Below are 20904 nucleotides of genomic sequence, written 5' to 3'. Positions count from 1 at the left end.
TTCTGAAAGGGTATTTTCATCGCAAGAGCCGATCAAAAGCTTAGAAGTCTGCGTGGCGTGGTCGCCTGAAAAGAATATCGTCGTCAGATCGAAGCGCGTCGCGCTCGCGTCGCGTCGTCGCCGCGCGGCCGCCGCCGCACGATGACGCGCGGCGCGCGTCCCTCCCCCCTCCTCTCCCTCCTCTCCCTCCTCTCCCTCCTAGCGCGCGTCGACGCGGAGGAGGATGAGGATGAGGAGGAGGAGGAGGAGCGACGAGCCAAGGCGATGGCGACCGCGGTGATCGTTCTGTTCGTCGTGTTTTTAGTCTGCGTCGTGCCTCCAGTGGCGACGGTGAACTTCCTGAAGCGCCGCGGGAGGGACGTCACGGAATTTTTGCCCGAGCGAGCGCGCGCGTACGTCCCGCGGTGGGCGCGGCTGGACGAGCGCGAGAGCGGGTACACCGAGCTCGACGCGAACTTTGCGCAGAACCTCGACGTGGACGAGCTCTGACGAAGACGGAGACGGACGAAGGCGTACGTGTAGGCGAAGGCTTCTTCGATCAAAATCTGCGTAGGCCTACGACGCTAATAACCGCGCGCGTGATAATACTACAGTGGTGTACCTTAAGTTTGCGACGACGAGGAAGCGCTGACTACCGATACCGCGCGTCGACTTCCTTGATCGGCTTCCCGACCCGCCCCGCGTACTGATCCGCGATCACCTCCGCGGCGAGCTTCCCGCTCAACACCGCGCCCTCCATGCTCCCGAGAAATTTCTGAGGGCCGTTCCATACAAAGCGACGGCGGGGTGGAGTTGAAAGGCGTCATTGGGCGTTCAAAGGCGTCGCGGTCGGGGATTGAAAGCGAGGGACCCTGGGCGGAGAGATGCGCCGGGAAAAGTCCTTAAGGATCGGCGTCCACATCGCCAACGCGGTCGTATGGGGACCAGTGTATAGAACGCGCCTGAGACGTGAAATCGCCCGCGAGCGTGAAGTTCTCGATCGGCGTCCGCTGGCTCGGTCGGAACTTGTTCCGCCCGGGGATCGCGGCGTAGACGCTCCGCGGCGTCTTGACGACCGCGTGCTTAACAACCTTCGCGCCGGTGCCGTCCGCTTTGATCTCGTTCGGGAATAACCTCCGCAACTCCGCCACGGTCGCGTCCACGATGTCCTGGTCGGATTTCGCGATCCAGTTCACGTCGCTCCCCGCTCGCTCGTCGCACGGCGCGAACACCAACTCGAGCATCGACCGCTCCGCGTCCGCGTACTCCGCGCAGCACTCGGACATGTCCGCGTACACGGAGAGCAACTTCGACCGTGAGAACACGAGACCGTCGTACGGACGCAGCTTTCGATCGAACCAGAGGTGGACGTTGATGACCGGAATGCCCTCGAGCTCCTTCAGCTGCGCGAAGAACGGCGCGCGCTTCCACGGCTCCGGAAGCAGCAGCTTCAGCGCGTCCACGGGCATCGCGCTGACGTAGTGATCCCCGGTCACGACCTCGCCGCTAACGAGCTCGATCCCGGTCACGCTCACGCTGTCGTCCGTCGTCAAAAACTTTTTCATTCCAGCGCCGAGCCTCACGGATCCGCCTCTGCTCACGAAGTGCTCCGCCATCGGCGCGCACAGGCGGTCGGGCTGGTTCCCGTCCAGAAACGCCGTCTTCGACCCGTGCGTCTCGTTGATGAACCGGTTCATCGCGGTCAGGATGACCGTCATCGAGAGCTTATCCGAGTCGATGAAATCCAGCGCCTTTCCCATCGCGATGAAGAGCTCCTCGCGCACGCGTTCGGGCATGAAGTTCCGACGCATCCACTCCTGGACGCTGAGCTCGTCCTGCGCGTCGATGTAGTCCTGCCCGCCCAGCAGCATCGGCACGAGCGGCGCGCCGGTCCGGAGCTTCTCCGCCGGCGACAGCATCCGGTCGTTGGATAGGATCGCGTACGCCATGTTAAACGGCGCCGGCACGCCCTTCGGGAAGTTGAACTTCGTGAACTCGCCCGGGAAGTCCCTCATCGCGAACGTCATCGCGTGCTCTTTCCACTGCAGTCTGTCCCCGATCCCGAGCTCGTCAAACAAGTTCATCCTAAGGGCCATCCATACAAAAATAGTTCACCGGTCAGTTGAAAGGGGGATCGATCAAACGTTGAAACCGGGCGATGGGTGAAAAACGTTTGTATAGAACGCACATGTTCGGGTACGCCCCGAAGAAGATGTGCAGGCCGGTCTCGATCCAGTCGCCGTCGTCGTCTCGCCACGCGCTCAGGGTCGTTCCATACAAAGCGATGTCGGGGTGGAGTTCATAGGCGTCAGATGGAGTTGAAAGGCGTCGAGGTGTGTCGGGATTGAAAGCGAGGGGTGGGCGGAGAGAAACGACAGCAAAAGTCCTTAAGGATCGGCGTTCACCACGCCGACGCGGTCGTATGGGAACCAGTGTATAGAACGCACCTCACTTTCCCGCCGAGGACGTCGCCTCGCTCGATGACGATCGGGACGTGGCCCGCGTCCGCGAGGTACTTGGCGCACGAGAGCCCGGCGAGGCCGCCGCCGACGACGACGACGCGCTTCGGGGCGTGCGACGCGCCGACGTCCGCGACGTTGCGCGTCAGCTTCGCGGAGAGCGCCTTGGCGTCCTGGTAGTTCCGGTTGGAGGGGACGTCGAGATCGGGGGCGGGGTAGTCCCCCGCGCGCGGCGCGACGACGAGGGGCGACGGCGAGGCGGCGAAACGCCCCCGCGCGGCGGACGCGCGGCGGCATCGGCGCGACGGGAGTCGCGTCGGGGTCGTCCACGACGCGGACGAGAGCGCGTGCGGCGCCATCGTCGGACCGAGGGGAGGAGTGACGTGGTCGCGACGGATAAGTGCCGACAGAGGGCGAGCGCGAGCGCGAGTGGCGCGTGTATTTTCTGCGCGGAAACCTTGAAAGGGTTGACCCTCGATTGAAAGGGGGCTGGCTTTCCGGGAAGATGTTGTTAACGATCACTGAGTTTTTGCGCTTCAACCTGCTTCATCGCGCGCGGCCTTCGGGTCGTGCGTTCGTACATGTTTACGTATTTAACACCGGACGCGTACCGACGTCGCCGGCGAAGGCCCAGCGCGCGTTCTATACACGGGTCCCCGTACGACCGCGTTAGCGGGGCGAACGCCGGTCCTCGAGGACTTCGCCCGGCGCGCGCGACTCCCCGTTCGTCCCGCCCGCGGTTTCGATCCCTTCTCTCTCTCCGTCCTCCTCCGCGTCCGCGTCCTCACGCGTCATCACGCGGTCCTCAAGATGATGTGCAGTCCGCTGTCCGAGTCCACGACGCCGGACATCGCGCCCACCTCCAGCGCGAACGCGCCGTCCTCGAACGCCTTTTGCATCTTCCCAGGGCCGAAGAAGCCGAGGTCGCCGCCGTGCTTCGCGGACGAGCAGTCGGAGACTTTCGCGGCGAGGTCCGCGAAGGTGACGTTGCCGGCGTCGATCTCCGCCTTGTACGCCATGAGCTCGTCCATCGCCGCGGCTGTCGCGCGGTGGTGGTGGGGGGGGGAGGAGACGAAGACGCGATAGATGAGAACAGAGACAAGATGATGCGAGATCGCGCGAGAGGGGAAGGACGCGAGATCGGGGCGAGATCGGGGCGCGCGATGGCGACATCGAGCGCACCTTTCGTGCGCTTGGTGATGACGACGCCGTCCGGGTCCCTCCACGACGCCGCGCGGCGGGAACCCTGGTGCTTCACGAGAAGATGCGACGCGCGTACTTCCATCGCGCGCGACGGAGTCTGGAGTGCATCGCAGCGATCGGTCGCGAAAGTCAGAAAAGTGACGGAAAAAGCACATCAGTGGACACGTCACTCCGCCAGGCGCCGCGCACGCGTCACCTCTGCACCCGCCGTCTCGATAATGTTCGCCGCCACGATCGCGCGCGCGACGCGCCCGAGCGCCCTCCGCGCGTCCGCGTCCGCGTTCGCCTCACGCGGACGCGTCGCGGCCCCGACGACGTCGTCGCGTCGTAGTCCGCGATCTCGTCATCCTCAATCGTCGTCGTCGCGTCGATCGATGGCCGCGTCCGCGTCCGCGAACCCGATCGCGACGTTCGATACCACCCTCGGAACGTTCGAAGCGGAGCTCTTCATGGACAAGATGCCGATCACCGCGTCCAACTTCGCAGACCTCGCGAACAGCGGGTTCTACGACGGCCTTCACTTCCACCGCGTCATCGACGGATTCATGCTTCAGGCGCGTTCTACCAACTCACACTGGTCCCCGTACGACCGCGTTCGCGCGGTGCACGCCGTTTCTTAAGGACTTTCTCTCCCGGCGTTCGTTTCTCGCCGCCCACTCCTCTCGTTCAATCATCCCGACACACATCGACGCCTTTCAACTCCGCTTCTGACGCCTTTCAACTCCACCCCGACGTCGCTTTGAACGACGGACCGTCGACTCGACCCTCAGTTCGGCTGCCCGCACTCCGCCGACCCCAAATCCAACCGCGCGGGCACGGGCGGTCCGCCCGGCGGGTCAAGCTTCGAGACCCCGACCGGCGAGACGGTCAAACGCGACGGCGGCGGGAACATCCCCGATGAGTTGATCGACAAGACCTCGAACAAGCCGGGGACGCTGTCGATGGCGAACACGGGGCAGCCGAACAGCGGCGGATCGCAGGCGAGAAATTATATAATTTCGCTCCCCGCGTCGCGTCTCCCCTCCCCTCGCTCGGTTCGGTTCGAACCGGTTCGAACCCATCGCGCGGTTCGGTTTCAACGCCGCTCGCTCGACCGCGCGTCGCCTCGCCGACCTCCCTTCCCCGGTCTATACACTGGTTCCCATACGACCGCGTTCGCGTGGTGAACGCCGTTCCTTAAGGACTTTTCCCGGCGCATCTCTCCGCCCATCACCCCTCGCTTTCAATCCCCGACCGCGACGCCTTTCAACTCCATATCTGACGCCTTTCAACTCCACCCCGCCCCGTCCCGTCGATCGCAGTTTTTCATCAACACGGTGCATAACGACTTTCTGGACTGGTTCGGCCCCGGCCAATCGAAGCACCCCGTCTTCGGCGCGGTGATCAGCGGCATGGACGTCGTGGAGAAGATCGGGAAGACGAAGACCGACCGCGGCGACGCCCCGGTGACGCCCGTGAAGATGAACTCGCTCAAGGTCAAGTGAAGCGACACGGACGCGACATAATATCCAACTGACGAATGTATGAAACTATAATCAGATTCCGTCGCCCGAAGACCGTCCGACCGCTCGGCCTCTCCGTCACTTCTTGCCCTTCTTCCCGCCAGCTGACATCTTGACCTTGATCGCGTCGTGTTCCCTCATCTCCGTCGGCTCCGCGCCCGCGTCCGCCATCTCGACGTCGCCGCCGCCCCCTCCCCCTCCCCCCGCGCCGACGCCGACGCCGACGCCGTCCGCGAGCTCCCTCGAGTCCTCCAACGCCGTCAAGTCGTCTCGGGATCGTTCCATACGAGCGAACGTCGGGGTGGAGTTGAAAGGCGTCAGAAGCGGAGTTGAAAGGCGTCGAAGGCGGGCATTGAAAGCGAGGGACCCTGGGCGGAGAGACACGCCGGGCAAAGTCCTTAAGGAACGGCGTTCACCACGCCGACGCGGTCGTATGGGGACCAGTGTAAGGAGAACGCACCTCGCCGCCCTTCCTCCCCGATCAGCACCCCGCCCGGCCTGGGGAAATACTGCACGTGCGCGCCGAGGAGGTTATCGTCCTGCGGGACGTGGATCCCCGGTCGGTTGGACAGCTCCGGCAGCGGGATCGCGTTCAGCGCCGCCGCGCGGTCGCGCATGTCCTCCACCGACGCGGGCGCGTGAAACTCGCGCATCAGCTTCGTCTCGATGGCGAGCTTGACGTCGTCCACGTTCACCTCCGCGCCGCCGCGGTGCTTCGTGTACGCCACGCTGTCGCTCAGCACTTGCGAGGTGTAGCCTGCGCGGTGGACGGGAGGGAACGACGCGTTCGAGGTCAGTCAGCGCGGCGGGAGGAGGAGGGGACGCGCGACGACGCGACGCCATGCCGCGAAGAGGAGAACGAATCAACCCTAAGCGCGCGAGCGCGCGAAGACGACAGATCGGCTCGATCGATCGAGCGGACGCACGGTGGATGAACTCCATGAGCATGTTCACGACGCGCGGCTCCCACTCGGTGACGCCCTGGGGGAGGGTGGAGACGTCAGCGGGCGCGGAGGACGTTCGGCGGACGACGGCGCGATGGACGACGGACGGATCGAGGAAGAGCGAACGACGGAGGCGAACGCGTCGTCGACGGGACGACCGGCGGGGAGGGCGCACCATGGACCGAAGGACGTTGATCACGACCGCGGCGTCGCGCGGCATCTTTCCCTCCGCGGCCCTGACCTCCGCGTTCGTGGACGCCGCGGCCGCGGCGGCGGCCGCGATGACCGTCTTGCTCACCGGCATGACGCCCGGGGCGACGCGCGCGGCGCGGGCGGATTGTGAAGATCGACGTGCCGTGAGCGTGATGCGCAAACGATTTTCGGTTTGGTTTTCGCTGAAATTATTTGTCGCTCTCGCTCAGCTCCTCCTCTCTCCTCTCTCTCCTCTCGCTCTCACTTCTTCTCGCCGTAATCCCGCGCGCCGAATATCGTGCTCCCCACGCGCACGTTATCGCTCCCCATCGATATCGCGCTCTCGTAATCCCCGCTCATGCCCATCGACAGCTCCACCTCGGTCGCGTCCAAACCCAACGCGTCGCACACGTCGTCGCGCGTCTTCGGGTCGTTCCATACGAGCGAACGTCGGGGTGGAGTTCATAGGCGTCAGAAGCGGAGTTGAAAGGCGTGGAGGGCGGGGATTGAAAGCGAGGGACCCTGGGCGGAGAGACACGACGGGCAAAGTCCTTAAGGAACGGCGTTCACCACGCCGACGGGGTCGTACGGGGACCAGTGTACAGAACGCGCCTTCGCGAGCAGCTCAAAGTTCTCCGGCCGCGACGTGTAGTCCGGCATGCCGATCGTCATGAGCCCTCTGAACGCGAGCGCGGGAGCGCACTCGTTCACGATGTGACTCGCGAGCGCCGTCGCGGCGTTCGGCTCGACGCCGTGCTTGGACGCCTCCCCGGACGTGTTCACCTGACGAGCGACGAGCGGGGAAGGGTTCGGATCGGATCGGATCGGATCGGATCGGTCGGCGAAGGAGGATGGACGGACGAGCGCGGCGAGGGTGCGACGCGCGAGAGGGAGGGGCGAACGCGCGTCGAGCGTCGTTTTCGAGAGACACGACGGCAAAAGTCCTTAAGGATCGGCGTTCACCACGGCGACGGGGTCGTATGGGGACCAGTGTGAGATAGAACGCGCCTGCACCATGACGCCGAGCGGCTCGACGCGGCCCGCCTCGACGCACGCGTCCGCGAGCCGGTTCGCGAGCTTGACGCTGTCCACGGTCTCGATCATCGCCAACCCCGGAACCGCTTTCACGAGCGTCTTCGCCTTGTTCGACTGCAGGTGCCCGATGAAGTGCCAACGCGTGTCCGGCGGCATCGCGGGCGACTTCTCCGTCAGCTCCTGAGGGCCGTTCCATACGAGCGGACGTCGGGGTGGAGTTGAAAGGCGTCAGTTGGCGTTGAAAGGCGCCGAGGGCGGGGATTGAAAGCGGGGGGTGGGCGGAGAGACACGCCGGGAAAAGTCCTTAAGGAATGGCGTTCACCACGCGAACGCGATCGTATGGGGACCAGTGTATCGAACGCTCCTGCGCGTAGTTCTCCCCGAAGACTCTGTGGCCCGCGTCGTAGCACTCGCGGAGCTGCTCCACCGGCTTCGTCTTCCCGACCGCGACGAGGCGCGCGGGCGCGGATCGTCCCGCGCGTGCGGACGCGGCGGCGACTTTTTGGACCACCTCCGCGAGGTGCTTCGCCGTCATGCCGGCGGGAGGGACCGAGGATGCCGAGCCTCCGCCTTCCGCCCCGGTCGCGCCCGCGCTCATCAAGCGCGTGACGACGACGGCTCGCCGCGCTCTCGAGCCGCGGCGCGCGCGGGGCGACGCGATCGACGCGACGCCGCCGCGACGGAGCGAGGAGGTCGGAGTCGTCGCGCGCGTCGGGGAGGGGCGCGAGGAGCGAGGAGGGCGCGCGCGCGACGCCTCGGCGACGAGCGGCGGCGACGCGCGGAGTGATGGCGAGGGGCGCGTTTTCGGTGAACACGTCGCAACACGTCACCGCGAACCGCGAGTCTTGTCGCGTCGAAGATTCTTCTTCGAGAGGATAGATCTGAGCGTCCGCGGCGTCACAACACGCCTCCGCGTCGCGGAAACGATGCTGCTTCACACGGCACGCCGCGCGTGGAGCGCGGCGTCGGTCGCGCGCGCGCGCGTCGACGGCGGACGCGCGCTCGTCGGAGCAGGCGCGTCGCGCGCCCGTCGCGTCCCGCGTCGATGTTTTTTCAGCCAGATTCGCTCGGACGAGACTTTTTTCCCTCGCCTCGCGCGCGGCCCGCGCGCGCCCTCGTCGTCCTCCGCCCCCTCTGAGGTCTCCTCGAACCCCCCTCTTCCCCAACCTCCGCGTCCTCCGCACCAGGCGCCCTTCCGCCCGTCGCCTCGCGTCTCGCCGCGCCGCCGCGCCCGTCGGGCGGAATCTCGCGAGGCGGACGCGGGCTGTTCGGCGGCGTCGACGCCCCCCCGCGAGATCCGCGCGCGCAGACGTCCTTCCTGCGCGACCTGAACGCGGAGGGCGCGCCGGGGGCGCGCCGCGTCGTCGAGCTTTACGAGCGCGGTGACGTCGCCGCGTCCGAGTCCAACCTGGCGGAGTACCTCCGCGCGCTCGTGAAGGCGGACAGCCTGAACGAGTCCGCGCTGCTCAAGGCGCGTTCTCCTATTCACACCGGTCCCCATACGACCGCGTCGGCGTGGTGAACGCCGATCCTTAAGGACTTTTCCCGGCGTCTCTCTCCTCCCAGGGTCCCACGCTTTCAATCCCCGCCCTCGACGCCTTTTAACTCCGCTTCTGACGCCTTTGAACTCCACCCCGACGTTCGCTCGTATGGAACGGCCCTCAAGACGCTGCAAGCTGGCGCGTCGTCGTCGTCGGCGGCGGGAGGCGGTGGAGGCTGGGGAGGAGCGCAGGGTGTCCCCGCCGCGGCGCGCGCCATCACCGGCCAGGCGTCGGACGCGTCCGGAGGCGTCCTCGGGACGGCGCAGTCGCCGGTGTACACGCAACACCTCGAGCCGACGTTTTGGGCGCAGGCGTGGCGGACGATTCGAACGCTCGGCGTCGCCTTCGTCGTCATCAGCGGCGTCGGCGCGCTCGTCGGCGACGCCGGTCCGGGCGGCGGCGGCGGCATCAGCCGCGGGCTTCTCGGCGGCGACGCGGTGAAGCCGTCGACAGAGCGCGGCACCACGTTCGCGGACGTCAAGGGCGTGGACGAGGCCAAGGGGGAGCTCGTCGAGATCGTCGAGGTGCGTTCTATCTCACACTGGTTCCCGTACGACCGCGTCGGCGTGGTGAACGCCGATCCTTAAGGACTTTTCCCGGCGCGTCTCTCCGCCCAGGGTCCCTCGCTTTCAATCCCCGCCCTCGACGCCTTTCAACTCCGCTTCTGACGCCTTTGAACTCCACCCCGACGTCGCTTTGTATGGACCCTCGACCCTCAGTACCTTCGCGAGCCTTCGAAGTTTACGCGTCTGGGCGGGAAGCTCCCGAAGGGGGTCCTGCTCGTCGGGCCGCCGGGGACGGGGAAGACGATGCTCGCGCGCGCTGTCGCGGGCGAGGCGGGCGTGCCGTTCTTCTACACGAGCGGGAGCGAGTTCGAGGAGATGTTCGTCGGCGTCGGCGCGAGACGCGTGCGGGACTTGTTCAAAGCGGCGAAACAAAACGCGCCGTGCATAATTTTCATCGACGAGATCGACGCCGTCGGGAGCGCGAGGAACCCGAAGGACCAGCAGAACACGCGCATGACGCTGAACCAGCTCCTTACGGAACTCGATGGGTTCAAAAAGAACGAGGGCGTCATCGTCCTCGCCGCGACCAACACCCCAGACAGTCTGGACAAGGCGCTCGTGCGTCCCGGCCGGTTCGATCGCACCGTCGCGGTTCCCAACCCGGACGTCGACGGCCGCGCGCAGATCCTTCAGGTCCACGGTGAGGGGATCAAGATCTCGAACATCGTGGACTGGGAGGTGATCGCGCGCGGAACCCCCGGGTTCAGCGGCGCGGACCTGGCGAACCTGGTGAACATCGCGGCGTTGAAAGCCGCGCTCGACGGTTTAGCCGAGGTGAGCATGACGCAGCTCGAGTTCGCGAAGGACCGCATCCTCATGGGCGCGGAGCGCAAGGTGCGTTCTATACACTGGTCCCCATACGACCGCGTCGGCGTGGTGAACGCCGTTCCTTAAGGACTTTTGCCGTCGTCTCTCTCCGCCCACACCACGGTTTCAATCCCCGCCCTCGGCGCCTTTCAACTCCAACTGACGCCTTTCAACTCCACCCCGACATTCGCGTGTATGGAACGGCCCTAAGTCCGCGGTCGTCGCGGAAGAGAACAGGAGGCTGACCGCGTACCACGAGGGCGGGCACGCGCTCGTCGCGCTGTTCACGGAGGGCGCGCGGCCGATACACAAGGCGACGATCGTCCCGAGGGGGCAGTCGCTCGGCATGGTGATGCAGCTCCCGGAGAAGGACGAGCTGAACCTCACGAAGAAGCAGGTGCGTTCTGTACACTGGTCCCCATACGACCGCGTTGGCGGGGTGAACGCCGATCCTTAAGGACTTTTGCCGGCGTTTCTCTGAGCCCATCCCTCGCTTTCAATCCCCGCCCGCGACGCCTTTCAACTCCGCTTCTGACGCCTTTGAACTCCACCTTTGAACTCCAGCTCCTCGCGATGTTGGACGTCGCGATGGCGGGAAGAGTCGCGGAGGAGCTCATCTTCGGCGCGGACGAGATCACCACGGGCGCGTCGTCGGATTTGAGGCAAGCGACGCGGCTGGCGCGCGAGATGGTGACCAAGTACGGCTTCTCCGACGTCGTCGGGTTGGCGTCCGCGGAGTACGGCGAGTACGGATTGTCGCAAGACACGCGGACGCGCGTGGAGGACGAGGTGAAGAGGCTGCTGAGCGAGGCGAACGCGCGCGCGACGGCGATGCTGAAGAAGCACGAGAAGGAGCTGCACGCGCTCGCGAAGACGCTGTTGGAGCGCGAGACGCTCACGGGCGCGGAGTTGAGGCGGTTGGTGAAGCTTCCCGCGCGGAGCGGCGACGCGAGCTTCGCGGAGCCCGAGGGCCCGCGGTCGGTTGCGGCGAAGAAGGCGAATAAAAAATCTGGCGGATGGGGCACTCGCGCGAAGAGCGAGGATGGCGAGGACGACTCTCAGAAGTCGTCGAAGTCGTCCGGGTCGTCGTCTGGCGGCGGCGCGGGCGAGAGCGCGAGGGGGGCGGCGGCGGCGGCGGCGGCGGCGGCGGCGGCGGCGAAGGCGGCGGCGACCAAGTCTCGAGCCGCCGCGGGCGCGGCGTGAGATGAGAAGACGACGCGATTCTGCGACATATGTAATGTAACAGCCAGCCGATTCGACCAAAACTATCATACTACCTCTTCTTCCCGGTCCCGGTCGCTTTCGCTTCCGCTTCGTCCGTCGCGCGCCCTAGCTCGGCGCTTCGCTCCGCGGAGGCGCGCACCGCGGCGATCATCCCCGCTCGAACCCCCGCCGCCTCCATCGCCGCCACCGCGCGAATCGTCGTCCCCCCCGGGCTGCACACCTTATCCTTCAACGCCGCGGGATGCTCGCCGCTCTCCAACACCATCTTCGCCGCGCCCATGACCGTCTGCGCGGCGAGAAGCGTCGCGTCCGCGCGAGGGAGACCGCACAGGACGCCGCCGTCAGCCATCGCCTCGATGATCTGGTAGACGTACGCGGGGCCGCTGCCGCTGTTTAGGGTCGAGGGTCCATTCAAAGCGACGTCGGGGTGGAGTTCAAAGGCGTCAGAAGCGGAGTTAAAAGGCGTCGAGGTCGGGCGTTGAAAGCGAGGAGTGGGCGGAGAGAAACGCCGTGCAAAGTCCTTAAGGATCGGCGTTCACCACGCGAACGGGGTCGTATGGGGACCAGTGTAAGATGGAACGCGCCTGACGCCGACGACGGCGTCGATCAGCGACTCGTCCACGACGACGCACGCGCCGACGGCGCGCATGAGCGACGCGATCGCGTCGAGGTCTGCGCTCGACGAATGCGCGCCGGCGGAGACGGACGACGCCGCCGCGCGGACCTGACACGGCGTGTTGGGCATGACGCGAATCACCCGAGGCGGGGAGAACTTCAAGTCGGGGTGGAGTTGAAAGGCGTCAGTTGGAGTTCAAAGGCGTCGCGGTCGGAGGTTGAAAGCGAGGGGTGGGCGGAGAGACGCGCCGGGAAAAGTCCTTAAGGATCGGCGTTCACCACGCGAACGTGGTCGTACGGGGACCAGTGTAACCAGAACGCACTCGACGATCATCATCCCTCGATCCCCCGCCGCCCCTCGCGTCCGACACCGCGCGCTCGATGAACGACGTGCTCACGCCCGCGGCGACGGACAAGAGCAACGTCTCCGGCGAGACGTGGGACGCGATCTCGGTCAAGACTCCGGGCAGGACGTGCGGCTTCACCGCGAGGACGACGACGTCGGAGACGCGCGCGACGTCGCCGTTGGACGCGAGCGCCTCGACGCCGAGGTTTGTCCATCGCGCCGCGCGCGCCGCGTCGGAGCTCCGCGAGACGCGCATGGAGGACGGCGAGACCGCGCCGGACTCCGCGAACCCTCGCGCCATCGCCTCCGCCATCGACCCGGCGCCGATGAACCCGACGGTGCCGAGCGCGAGGGGGGGGGGCGGCGTCGACGACGACGCGCGAGCGACGACGGCGATTTCGCGGTGTCGGCAGCGCCCAGCGACCCCCGGAAAGACGCGCGACGCCGCGCGTCGTCCTCCCCCGAGATGACGGCTCGCGAGCTGGCGCTCGAGCGCGGCGCTCCCGCCGCGCGAGACGCGCACGGTCGCGGCGCGAAGCATCCCGGCGAGACGCGCGGCGAGGGTCGTTGTGCATCCCTAGACGATTCGTCAATCCGAGCTGAGTGTTGTTATTTCCGATGACGAGTACTGAAGCGACGCGCCGCGCACTTCCGTCCGCGCCGACGCGCCGACGACGGACTCGACTCGACTCGCGGGGGGGAGGACACGCGCGCGATGCGCGTCCTCGTCGTCGGCGGCAGCGGCTACCTCGGCCAGTTCGTCCTCAAGGCGTTCAGCGACGCCTACCCGGACACGGAGTGGGTCGGATACACGTACAAGTCGACGAAGCTCCCCATCCCGCCCGAGGACGACGTCCACGCGTACGAGGTCGACCTCGCGACCGGGGAGGGCGCGGACGCGTGCATCGCGGACGCCACGAAAGGCGGGGAATCGCTCGATCTGATCGTGAACTGCGCCGCGGCGTCGTCGCCGGGATGGTGCGAGAAGAACGAGACCGCCGCGACCGCGCTGAACGTGCCGTCCAAGCTGCTCGACGCGATGACAGCGGCGTCGGAGACGATCGGCGAGCCGCTCTTGATTCACATGTCCACCGACCAGGTATACGGCGGCGACGAGCGGAGGAGCACGGAGGACCAGTGCCCGGCGAATCCCGTGAACGCGTACGCGCGGAGTAAGCTGAAGGGCGAGGAAGAGGTGGCGAAGCGATGGGCGAAGCACGTGATCTTTCGGCCGTCGATCATCACGGGGCCGCAGCCGCCGTACGCGCCGGTGAATCGACCGCTGTTTCTGGATTTCATCGTAGACGCGCTGAAAGGGACGAAGCCGGTCGGGTTCTTCGTGGACGAGTGGCGGTCGCCCGTGTGCGCGCACGACATCGTCGGTCACGTCAAGATCTTCGCGGACAGGGTGCGCGCGCGCGGCGTCTCGACGCGACGAATTTAGGCGACGTTTTCTTTTTTTGGTCACGGCGCCGAGGATGGTTTCGGAAGACCCTCCCTCCCTAAACCTCCCCGTCGTCGACTGACACTCGCCGCGCCTCCTCCGATCCCCCCACCCCCTCTTCCCCAGAGAGACGACCTGCCGCGTCGGAGGCTGTTCAACTGCGGCGGCCCCGATCGCCTCTCGCGCGTCGACATGGCGCTGAAAGTCGCCGCCGCGCTCGGTCTCTCAGGCGCGTTCTCCTATTCACACTGGTCCCCATACGACCCCGTCGGCGTGGTGAACGCCGATCCTTAAGGACTTTTCCCAGCGTGTCTCTCCGCCCAGGGTCCCACGCTTTCAATACCCGCCCTCGGCGCCTTTCAACTCCGCTTCTGACGCCTTTCAACTCCACCCGAACGTTCGCTCGTATGGAACGACCCTCAGACGAAAACGTCGACGAGATCGACAGCGCCTCCGTCGACCGCGGGCTCGTCTCCCCCGCGGACATCTCCATGGACAGCGGCGCGATTCTGATGCACAGCTACGTCGTGAACAGAGGCTTCGCGCGGCAGGTGGACGCGGCGTACGCTAACCCGCCGACGAAGGCGGAGCACGTGCGGCCGTGGGGGGTCGACCAGTGGCCGCCGCCGCCGTGGATAGCGGACAGCGACTGACGACTGACGACTGACGACGTTCCCGCGGGTCGCGGCGCCGGGTCGGAGCGACGCGCGCGCCGAGGGAGGAAGAAACGAAACGAGCGTCATTTTAATCGACGAGAGGGGGGCATCGTTCGTACTGTATCATATCGTGTTAAGAAAAATAGGTGCGCGCGCGCATCACGCGTCGTCGTCGTCGTCTTTCCGTCTCGCGCGCGTCCTTCTCCGCCGTCGCGCCGCCGCTCAGAGCTCGTCCTTGGCCTCGGCGGGCTCGTCCGCGACGTCCTCCTCGACGTCGTCGGCCGCCGCCGCACCATCCTCCGCCTCCGGCTCCGGCTCGTCCTCGACGTCGTCGTCGATGTCGTCCACCTTGTCGTCCTTGGACACGCCCATGTTGCTCCGAACCATGTCGAAGAGGCGAGACGCGAAACCCGCGGGCTCCTCGAACGTGAACCCAGACTCGAGCATCGCCGTCTCGAACATCACCTTCGCGAGCGTCTTGGTCTCCTCGTCGTCCGCGTCGTCCGCGGCGCGCTCTTTCAGCGCCTTGATGATCGGGTGACGCGGGTTGATCTCGAGCGTCTTCTTGCCCTTCATGTACGACAGTCGTGATTCGTCCGAGAGCGCCTGCGCCTTCATGATGCGTTCCATGTTGGCGGACCAGCCGTACTTGGACGTCACGACGGAGCACGGCGTCGTGACGAGCCTGTTGGAGATCTTCACGGACTCCACCTCGTCCGCGGGGAGGACGTCCTTCCACCAGCGCGTGAAATCCTTGAACTGCTCCTTGAGCTTTTTGTTGCGCGCCTTCTCCTTGTCGTCGGTGTCGCCGAATTTGAGGTCCTCCTTGGACGCGTTGCTGAACTTGAACTCGTCAAACTCGGTGAGGTTCTGCATCGTGTACTCGTCGATCGGGTCGGTGAAGTAGATCACCTCGAGGTCCTTCGCGAGGAGGCGCTCGAGGAACGGGCTCTTCTCGAGCGCTTCTCTGGACTCGCCGGCGAGGTAGTAGATGGACTTTTGCCCGGGCTTCATGCGCTCGACGTATTGCTCCAGAGACACGAGCTTCTCCGGCGACTTGGACGTGTAGAAGCGCATGAGCTTCGCGAGACGCGTGCGGTTGGACGCGTCCTCGATGATGCCGAGCTTGATGGCTTTCCCGAACGACTTCCAGAAGGTGTCGTACTTGCTGTCTTCGTCGTCGGCCTTGTCGTCGGCTTTTTCGGCGGCGTCCTCGGCGGATTCCGCGTCGGCGTCGGCGTCTTCGTCGTCGTCGTCCTCGCCCTCCTCGGCGAGGCGGCGAATCATGTCGAGCGCCTTTCGGACGAGCTTCTTCTTGATCGTCTTCAGGGACGTGTGCTGCTGGAGCGTCTCGCGCGACACGTTCAGCGGAAGCGTGTCCGAGTCGACGATGCCCTTGATGAACGAGAGGTACTTGGGAAGGAGCTCGTCGAACTCGTCCGAGATGAACACGCGGCGGACGTACAGCTTCAGCGCCGACGCCTTGTTGTAGTAGTTGTCGAACATGTCCGCGGGGGCCTTCTCCGGGATGAACAGGATGGACTTGAACTCGACGTCGCCCTCGGCTTTGAAGTGCGTGTACGACAGCGGCGCGTCCTCGGACTTGGACAGCGCCTTGAAAAACTTGGCGTACTCGTCCTCTTCCACGTCGGCGGCGTTGCGAAGCCAAATCGCCTTGGAGTCGTTGAGGAGCTCCCAGTCCCAGACCGTCTTCTTCACCTTCTTCGTCTTCGGCTTGTCCTCGTCCTCGTCCTCGTCCGCGTCGTCGTCGTCGTCGTCCTCCACGGACGCGTCTTCGTCGTCGTCGTCGGCCGCGGCGGAGTCCTCTTCGTCGTCGTCCGACGCGTCCGCGTCTTCGTCGTCGTCCTCCTCGCCCTCGACGACCTCGTCCACGGGCACCTCCTCCTCCACCTCGCTCGACTGCCAGAGGTAGATGGGGAAGTTGATGAACTCGCTGTACTTGCCCACGAGCTCCTTGAGCTTGTCCTCGTCCAGGTACTCCTGCGCTTCTTCTTTGAGGTAGATGTTGATCTCGACGCCGCGGCCGAGGGGCTCGCCGTCGTCTGGGGAGATGGCGAACGCGCCGTCGGCTTTGGACTCCCAGATCCACTGCGTGTCCTCGTCGTTGTGCTTGGATCGCACCTCCACAAAGTCCGCGACGAGGTAGACGGAGTAGAAGCCGACGCCGAACTGCCCGATGAGCGACATGTCGCCGCCCTTCTGCATCTGCTCGAGGAACGCGGAGGTTCCCGACTTGGCGATGGTGCCGAGGTTTTCTTTCAAGTCCTTCTTCGTCATGCCGACGCCGCGGTCGCGGATCGTCAGGATCTTCTTGTCGTGATCCACCTTGATCCGAATCTCGAGGTTCGCGTCGTCGCCCACGCCGAGCAGGGACTCGTCCGTGAGCGCGAGGAAGCGAATCTTATCGAGCGAGTCCGATCCGTTGCTTATGAGCTCGCGCAGGAAGATGTCCTTGTTGCTGTACAGCGAGTTGATGATTATGTCCATGAGGCGGCTCACCTCGGCTTGGAACTCGTGCTGCTCCGCGCCCTCCTTGAACGCCTTGTCCTTGTGGTTGACCGCGGGCGCGTCAACCTCGGCGTCGTCCGCGCGGACGACTGCAGCGGAAGGGATGAGGAGGATTTGAGGAGCGGGAGCGGGATGAGAAGGGAGACGTCGTCAGTCGATCGTTCGATCGTGTTCGACGATCGATCGGGGCCGCGGCGGCCGACGGTTCCGATCGACCGATCGGTCGATCGCGCGCGAGAGGGGGGATCGCGTCGTCGCGCGCACCGGGAACGGCCGCGCCGAGCACGAGGAGGACCCCGAAGAGGGCCGCGATGGTCTTCGCGAACTTCATGGCGGCGTGCGGCGGTCGCGCGCGGCGGGGAAGTGCGACGACGCGCGACGCGACGCGACGATTCGACGGCGTTTACGCTGGTACCGAAGCATGACGTCAAAAAAACCGTCTCGGCCAATCAGAGAAGAGAAGAGCGCGGCGTTTCGTCCACCGACCGGAGCTTCTTCCCGCGAGGCGCACAGCGTGCATCGCATCATCGCTACAGAGCGCGTCGCGCACGGGGGCGACGGACGGACCGACGCCGCGAGCGCGCGCGCAGTCGACGAGCGGCGGCGTTGGAAACGCCGCGGGCGGGCGCGCGGGAGGCGAAGCGACGAGCGGAGGGAGGGAAGCGCCGCTGCCGCCGTGCGGATCGATCGGATTCGATCGATTCAACACTTACATCGTCGTCGTCTCGCGCCGCGCGGGCGTTCACTCACGATGACCCCCGACGAGGCGCTGTCGCTCCGCGCGCCCACGGACGGCTTCCTGTGCCCGCTCAGCGCGAACGTGTACGGCATCGACTTCCTCGAGTTCGAGATCAAAGACTACGACAGCGGCGAGAGCGTGTTTCACGTCAAGAAGGACGGCGACGCGGGCCTTCCCGAGCTTCCGGACGACATCGACCCGGAGGTGGAGCGCGCGATCCGCACGGTTCGGTACACGTTCCCGGAGAAGTTTCTGCGGTTCGAGACGGTGCGGACCGCGCTCGTGTTCGGCGTCGGGGAGACGCCCGTGCCGGACTTCCGCATGATCGAGCGGCACTACTTCCGCGACGAGCTCGTGCGGTCGTACGATTTCAACTTTGGATTCTGCATACCGAACAGCGTGAACAGCTGGGAAGCCATCTACGAGGTGCCCGGCCTGGAGGACGAGAGGATCGCGGAGTTCGTGGATCACCCGTTCGACATGAAGAGCGACTCGTTTTACTTCGTCGGCGACGAGCTCGTGATGCACAACAAGGCGGAGTACCAGTATCAAGGGTAGTACGAGGGCGACGATGATTCGTTCGACGGATGCAAACGTCGCGCGGAACGAACGAGCGAGCGAGCGATGTTTCAAATACAGCTTAGAACACGTAGAGAAGAACAGAGATGCACGCGGCGCGACGAGCAGGGCTGCGTCCTCCCGCGCCCGCGCGCGCCCACCCGCCCGCCGCCGCGAGAGCGCCAAAAGCCACTCTCTCGTCACGCGTCATCACGTCTATAAGATCTCGTTCGCTCCGCCGTTCAAAACGCTCACGCGCTCCACGGCTTCACGACGGGCAAAATCACCGCCATGGCGATGATCGTGACGATGATCAGCGAGCAGCACATCCACCACCGACTGCTCTTCTGGTACTTCCTCGCCTGCACCAAGCTCGCGTGCCCCTTGTGCACGTACTCCACCGACTTCCCAACCTGGTTCTCGATGTTATCCAGCATCTCCCCCTGCGCCTCGACCAACACTGATTGACGAGGGCGGCGGAGGGTCCACGACGAAGCGACGAACGTCGGGGTGGAGTTCAAAGGCGTCAGAAGCGGAGTTGAAAGGCGTCGAGGGCGGGTATTGAAACCAGCGAGGGGTGATGGGCGGAGAAACGCACGCGCGCCGGGAAGAGAAGCCCTCGAGGAATGAAGTTCACAACGCGAACGCGGTCGTATGGGGACCAGTCAGCGTGAAGAGAGAACGCGCCCGACATGTCCAGAAAAATCTGATGCAGCTCCATGAGCTTCCGCTCCAACTGCTTCACCGCGTGATGCCGCTCCTGTATCTCCGCCACCGTCTCCAAAATCTGCCCCCTCCCTTGCTCCATGATCGCCTTCTGGAACATGCTCTCGCTCTCCCCGGTCTCGATGAGGTGGTCCAACGTCTCCTCGTCCGCCGCCTCCCCCGTCACGGCAAAGTACCGCCGCTCCACGACCTCTTTGTACTCCGTCTGCAGTCGCGACCGCAAGTCCTGGAACTCCGCCATCTGCGTCTTGAGCTTCATCTTCAGCGACGACGCGATCGCGGTCCGCGTGCGCTCTTGGCTCGAACCGGGGCCTTTCCCCGGGAGCTTCGACGCCTCCGCGCTTGTCGCGTCCAGATTTTCCAGGCGCAGCTTGCACTCGCGCGCCTCGCGCGACGTCTGCTCGATTATGGCGCTCATGTCGTCGCGCATCTGCTTCATGCGCTCGCTCCGCGTGACGCTCTTGCTCTCCTCGTGCTTCGCGTTCAGCTTCACTAGCGCGCGGCGTATTTGCTCCAGGATGCCCTTCACGGTCGTGACGTCCGCGAAGAAGGCGTCCATGGAGACGTCGTCGCCCGCGCCCGAAGCTGGTGGGGGCGGGTTCTCGACGTCCGACGCGGACGCGGGGGCCGCCCCTTTGCCCGCGCCGTCCTTCTTCTTCGACGCCTTGGTGTCCTTCTTCTGCGCGGCACCGGCGGCGGCGCCGCCTCCCTCGGTACCGGAAGGCTCGTCCTGCGGGGTGGGGGGGGCGGGAGCGGGCGGGGGAGGGTCAGCGTTTAACACGCCGACTTTTTTTTTTTTGAAACACGGCGCGATCGGACGCGACGGCGCGACGACGACGCGCGACGTCGGCGACGCGACGCGACGCGGGGGACGGAGGCGCGCTCGCGGACCTTCTTGACCTCGGCGAGGAGATCGTTCATCATGGCGACGACGCGACGACGGCCGCGCTCGCGGCGCGTCCTGAAGTGGTCGTCGTGAGCGGATCGATCGAGGCTGGAGGCGCGTGCCGTTGATGAGCGTGAAACCAAGGTCAGCGACCGCGGCGCGCGGCGCGACGTCACTTTAGGTCGGCACCAACGCGAGCGAATTCTTCTCGGCGCTGCAGTCGCGCCCCGCGCTGTCGTCGCCCGCGCGCGTCATGTCCGCCGACGACGACACCACCGACGCTCCCCCGCCCGCGCCGCCGCCGCCTCAGCCCTCCTCGCCGTGGCTCCGAGACGTCGACGCCGCGCGGCGCAAGCTCCTCGGCGAGGCCGAGGCGCTCAGCTCGAAGCTCGCGTCGGGCGCGGAGAAGGAGCTGACGCGCGCGCAGGAGCGCGCTCGCGCGCTGCGCGCGGAGGCGGCGGACCTCGCGTCCATGTCCGCGCAGAGCGCGGAGACGCTCTCGCTCCTCGCGCGCGAGCGCGCGGAGTCGAGACTCAAGGGCGGCGGCGACGACCTCGTGCGATGGCAGGCGGCGGTGGTCAGATCCGTCGAAGACCGCGTCTTCGCGGAGTTCGACGCGTTCGTCGTCGAGCTCGAGCCGAAACTGCGCGAGAGCGGGCGCCAGGCTGCGCGCGCGGGGTTCGGCCTCCTCGACGACGCGCCCCCGACGAGAGACGTCATCGCGGAGAAGCGCCGCGAGGGCGAGAAGGACGCGAGCATGCGCTTGGAGCGGTTCGAACGCGTCGTCGTCAAGCCCATGATGAAACCCATCAAGGCGGGGATGATCGACGGGCTGATCGAGGAGACGCCGAGGATACTCGCGGGGTTGGCCGCGTACGGGCTCGCGTGCGGGATGATCGGCGCGTGGGTCGGGCAGAGGGTCAGGGGGGGAGGGGGGGACGGGGGGGGCGACA

General features: G+C 65.8%; 11 protein-coding genes across 11 annotated transcripts; 4 read left to right on the top strand and 7 right to left on the bottom strand.

Moving 5' to 3' along the window:
• Positions 1 to 594: 594 nt before the first annotated feature.
• PSD2 (phytoene desaturase) lies at positions 595 to 2799 on the bottom strand. The gene is made up of 4 exons (XM_003063876.1): positions 2427 to 2799; positions 2168 to 2239; positions 947 to 2064; positions 595 to 759 (listed from the first exon to the last, which is right to left on the bottom strand). Exons 1-4 carry the CDS (start codon positions 2795 to 2797, stop codon positions 632 to 634), a joined length of 1689 nt encoding a protein of 562 aa, XP_003063922.1. The 5' UTR covers positions 2798 to 2799; the 3' UTR covers positions 595 to 631.
• A 433-nt stretch (positions 2800 to 3232) lies between these two features.
• MICPUCDRAFT_23204 (uncharacterized protein) lies at positions 3233 to 3723 on the bottom strand (the record flags this gene model as incomplete). The annotated part of the gene is made up of 2 exons (XM_003063875.1): positions 3233 to 3477; positions 3621 to 3723. The coding sequence occupies 2 exons, from the start codon at positions 3721 to 3723 to the stop codon at positions 3233 to 3235; spliced, it is 348 nt and encodes a 115-aa protein (XP_003063921.1).
• A 97-nt stretch (positions 3724 to 3820) lies between these two features.
• Positions 3821 to 5170, top strand: MICPUCDRAFT_36760 (uncharacterized protein). Its single transcript, XM_003064070.1, has 3 exons — positions 3821 to 4195; positions 4412 to 4621; positions 4943 to 5170. The coding sequence occupies exons 1-3, from the start codon at positions 3860 to 3862 to the stop codon at positions 5123 to 5125; spliced, it is 729 nt and encodes a 242-aa protein (XP_003064116.1). The 5' UTR covers positions 3821 to 3859; the 3' UTR covers positions 5126 to 5170.
• Positions 5171 to 5541: 371 nt separating this feature from the next.
• Positions 5542 to 6391, bottom strand: MICPUCDRAFT_70865 (transcription initiation factor IID, 31kD subunit; the record flags this gene model as incomplete). Its single annotated transcript, XM_003063874.1, has 3 exons — positions 5542 to 5900; positions 6070 to 6124; positions 6263 to 6391. The coding sequence occupies 3 exons, from the start codon at positions 6389 to 6391 to the stop codon at positions 5542 to 5544; spliced, it is 543 nt and encodes a 180-aa protein (XP_003063920.1).
• Positions 6392 to 6468: 77 nt separating this feature from the next.
• On the bottom strand, positions 6469 to 7849 carry MICPUCDRAFT_53734 (uncharacterized protein; the record flags this gene model as incomplete). Its single annotated transcript, XM_003063873.1, has 4 exons — positions 6469 to 6702; positions 6883 to 7062; positions 7294 to 7494; positions 7646 to 7849. 4 exons carry the CDS (start codon positions 7847 to 7849, stop codon positions 6541 to 6543), a joined length of 747 nt encoding a protein of 248 aa, XP_003063919.1. The 3' UTR covers positions 6469 to 6540.
• An 873-nt stretch (positions 7850 to 8722) lies between these two features.
• Positions 8723 to 11431, top strand: MICPUCDRAFT_23056 (uncharacterized protein; the record flags this gene model as incomplete). The annotated part of the gene is made up of 6 exons (XM_003064069.1): positions 8723 to 8789; positions 9039 to 9379; positions 9575 to 10255; positions 10440 to 10625; positions 10793 to 11149; positions 11222 to 11431. Coding segments are annotated over 6 exons (1842 nt in total), but the record flags the coding sequence as incomplete, so codon positions are not given.
• Positions 11432 to 11501: 70 nt separating this feature from the next.
• On the bottom strand, positions 11502 to 12954 carry P5CR (pyrroline-5-carboxylate reductase; the record flags this gene model as incomplete). The annotated part of the gene is made up of 3 exons (XM_003063872.1): positions 11502 to 11841; positions 12001 to 12224; positions 12391 to 12954. The coding sequence occupies 3 exons, from the start codon at positions 12952 to 12954 to the stop codon at positions 11502 to 11504; spliced, it is 1128 nt and encodes a 375-aa protein (XP_003063918.1).
• Positions 12955 to 13128: 174 nt separating this feature from the next.
• On the top strand, positions 13129 to 14510 carry MICPUCDRAFT_23290 (uncharacterized protein; the record flags this gene model as incomplete). The annotated part of the gene is made up of 3 exons (XM_003064068.1): positions 13129 to 13821; positions 13984 to 14108; positions 14306 to 14510. 3 exons carry the CDS (start codon positions 13129 to 13131, stop codon positions 14508 to 14510), a joined length of 1023 nt encoding a protein of 340 aa, XP_003064114.1.
• A 117-nt stretch (positions 14511 to 14627) lies between these two features.
• MICPUCDRAFT_49037 (uncharacterized protein) lies at positions 14628 to 17391 on the bottom strand. The gene is made up of 2 exons (XM_003063871.1): positions 17307 to 17391; positions 14628 to 17131 (listed from the first exon to the last, which is right to left on the bottom strand). The coding sequence occupies exons 1-2, from the start codon at positions 17371 to 17373 to the stop codon at positions 14736 to 14738; spliced, it is 2463 nt and encodes an 820-aa protein (XP_003063917.1). The 5' UTR covers positions 17374 to 17391; the 3' UTR covers positions 14628 to 14735.
• Positions 17392 to 17463: 72 nt separating this feature from the next.
• MICPUCDRAFT_53728 (uncharacterized protein) lies at positions 17464 to 18436 on the top strand (the record flags this gene model as incomplete). The annotated part of the gene is made up of 1 exon (XM_003064067.1): positions 17464 to 18436. One exon carries the CDS (start codon positions 17464 to 17466, stop codon positions 18337 to 18339), a length of 876 nt encoding a protein of 291 aa, XP_003064113.1. The 3' UTR covers positions 18340 to 18436.
• Positions 18412 to 20017, bottom strand: MICPUCDRAFT_49758 (uncharacterized protein). Its single transcript, XM_003063870.1, has 3 exons — positions 19957 to 20017; positions 19027 to 19795; positions 18412 to 18799 (listed from the first exon to the last, which is right to left on the bottom strand). Exons 1-3 carry the CDS (start codon positions 19987 to 19989, stop codon positions 18591 to 18593), a joined length of 1011 nt encoding a protein of 336 aa, XP_003063916.1. The 5' UTR covers positions 19990 to 20017; the 3' UTR covers positions 18412 to 18590.
• Between the last annotated feature and the right edge of the window lie 887 nt (positions 20018 to 20904).

This window comes from Micromonas pusilla (assembly GCF_000151265.4).
Source record: "Micromonas pusilla CCMP1545 genomic scaffold MICPUCscaffold_16, whole genome shotgun sequence".
NCBI classification, from domain to species: Eukaryota; Viridiplantae; Chlorophyta; class Mamiellophyceae; order Mamiellales; family Mamiellaceae; genus Micromonas; species Micromonas pusilla.
This window is presented reverse-complemented; position numbering and strand designations above follow the sequence as displayed.

What these genes read in the sequence shown, in the direction of transcription:
- PSD2 (XM_003063876.1), bottom strand. Translation starts at nt 2,797, where the DNA reads ATGGCGCCGCACGCGCTCTCGTCCGCGTCGTGGACGACCCCGACGCGA. An exon ending in GTCCTCGGCGGGAAAGTGAG is followed by an intron (nt 2,240 to 2,426) that starts GTGCGTTCTATA and finishes AACGACCCTGAG; the next exon opens with CGCGTGGCGAGACGACGACG. An exon ending in GCTCGCGGGCGATTTCACGT is followed by an intron (nt 760 to 946) that starts CTCAGGCGCGTT and finishes TATGGAACGGCC; the next exon opens with CTCAGAAATTTCTCGGGAGC.
- MICPUCDRAFT_36760 (XM_003064070.1), top strand. Translation starts at nt 3,860, where the DNA reads ATGTTCGCCGCCACGATCGCGCGCGCGACGCGCCCGAGCGCCCTCCGC. An exon ending in TCGACGGATTCATGCTTCAG is followed by an intron (nt 4,196 to 4,411) that starts GCGCGTTCTACC and finishes CTCGACCCTCAG; the next exon opens with TTCGGCTGCCCGCACTCCGC. An exon ending in CGAACAGCGGCGGATCGCAG is followed by an intron (nt 4,622 to 4,942) that starts GCGAGAAATTAT and finishes CGTCGATCGCAG; the next exon opens with TTTTTCATCAACACGGTGCA.
- MICPUCDRAFT_49037 (XM_003063871.1), bottom strand. Translation starts at nt 17,373, where the DNA reads ATGAAGTTCGCGAAGACCATCGCGGCCCTCTTCGGGGTCCTCCTCGTG. An exon ending in GCTCGGCGCGGCCGTTCCCG is followed by an intron (nt 17,132 to 17,306) that starts GTGCGCGCGACG and finishes CTTCCGCTGCAG; the next exon opens with TCGTCCGCGCGGACGACGCC.
- MICPUCDRAFT_49758 (XM_003063870.1), bottom strand. Translation starts at nt 19,989, where the DNA reads ATGATGAACGATCTCCTCGCCGAGGTCAAGAAG. An exon ending in TCCTCGCCGAGGTCAAGAAG is followed by an intron (nt 19,796 to 19,956) that starts GTCCGCGAGCGC and finishes CCCACCCCGCAG; the next exon opens with GACGAGCCTTCCGGTACCGA. An exon ending in GATTTTTCTGGACATGTCGG is followed by an intron (nt 18,800 to 19,026) that starts GCGCGTTCTCTC and finishes CTCGTCAATCAG; the next exon opens with TGTTGGTCGAGGCGCAGGGG.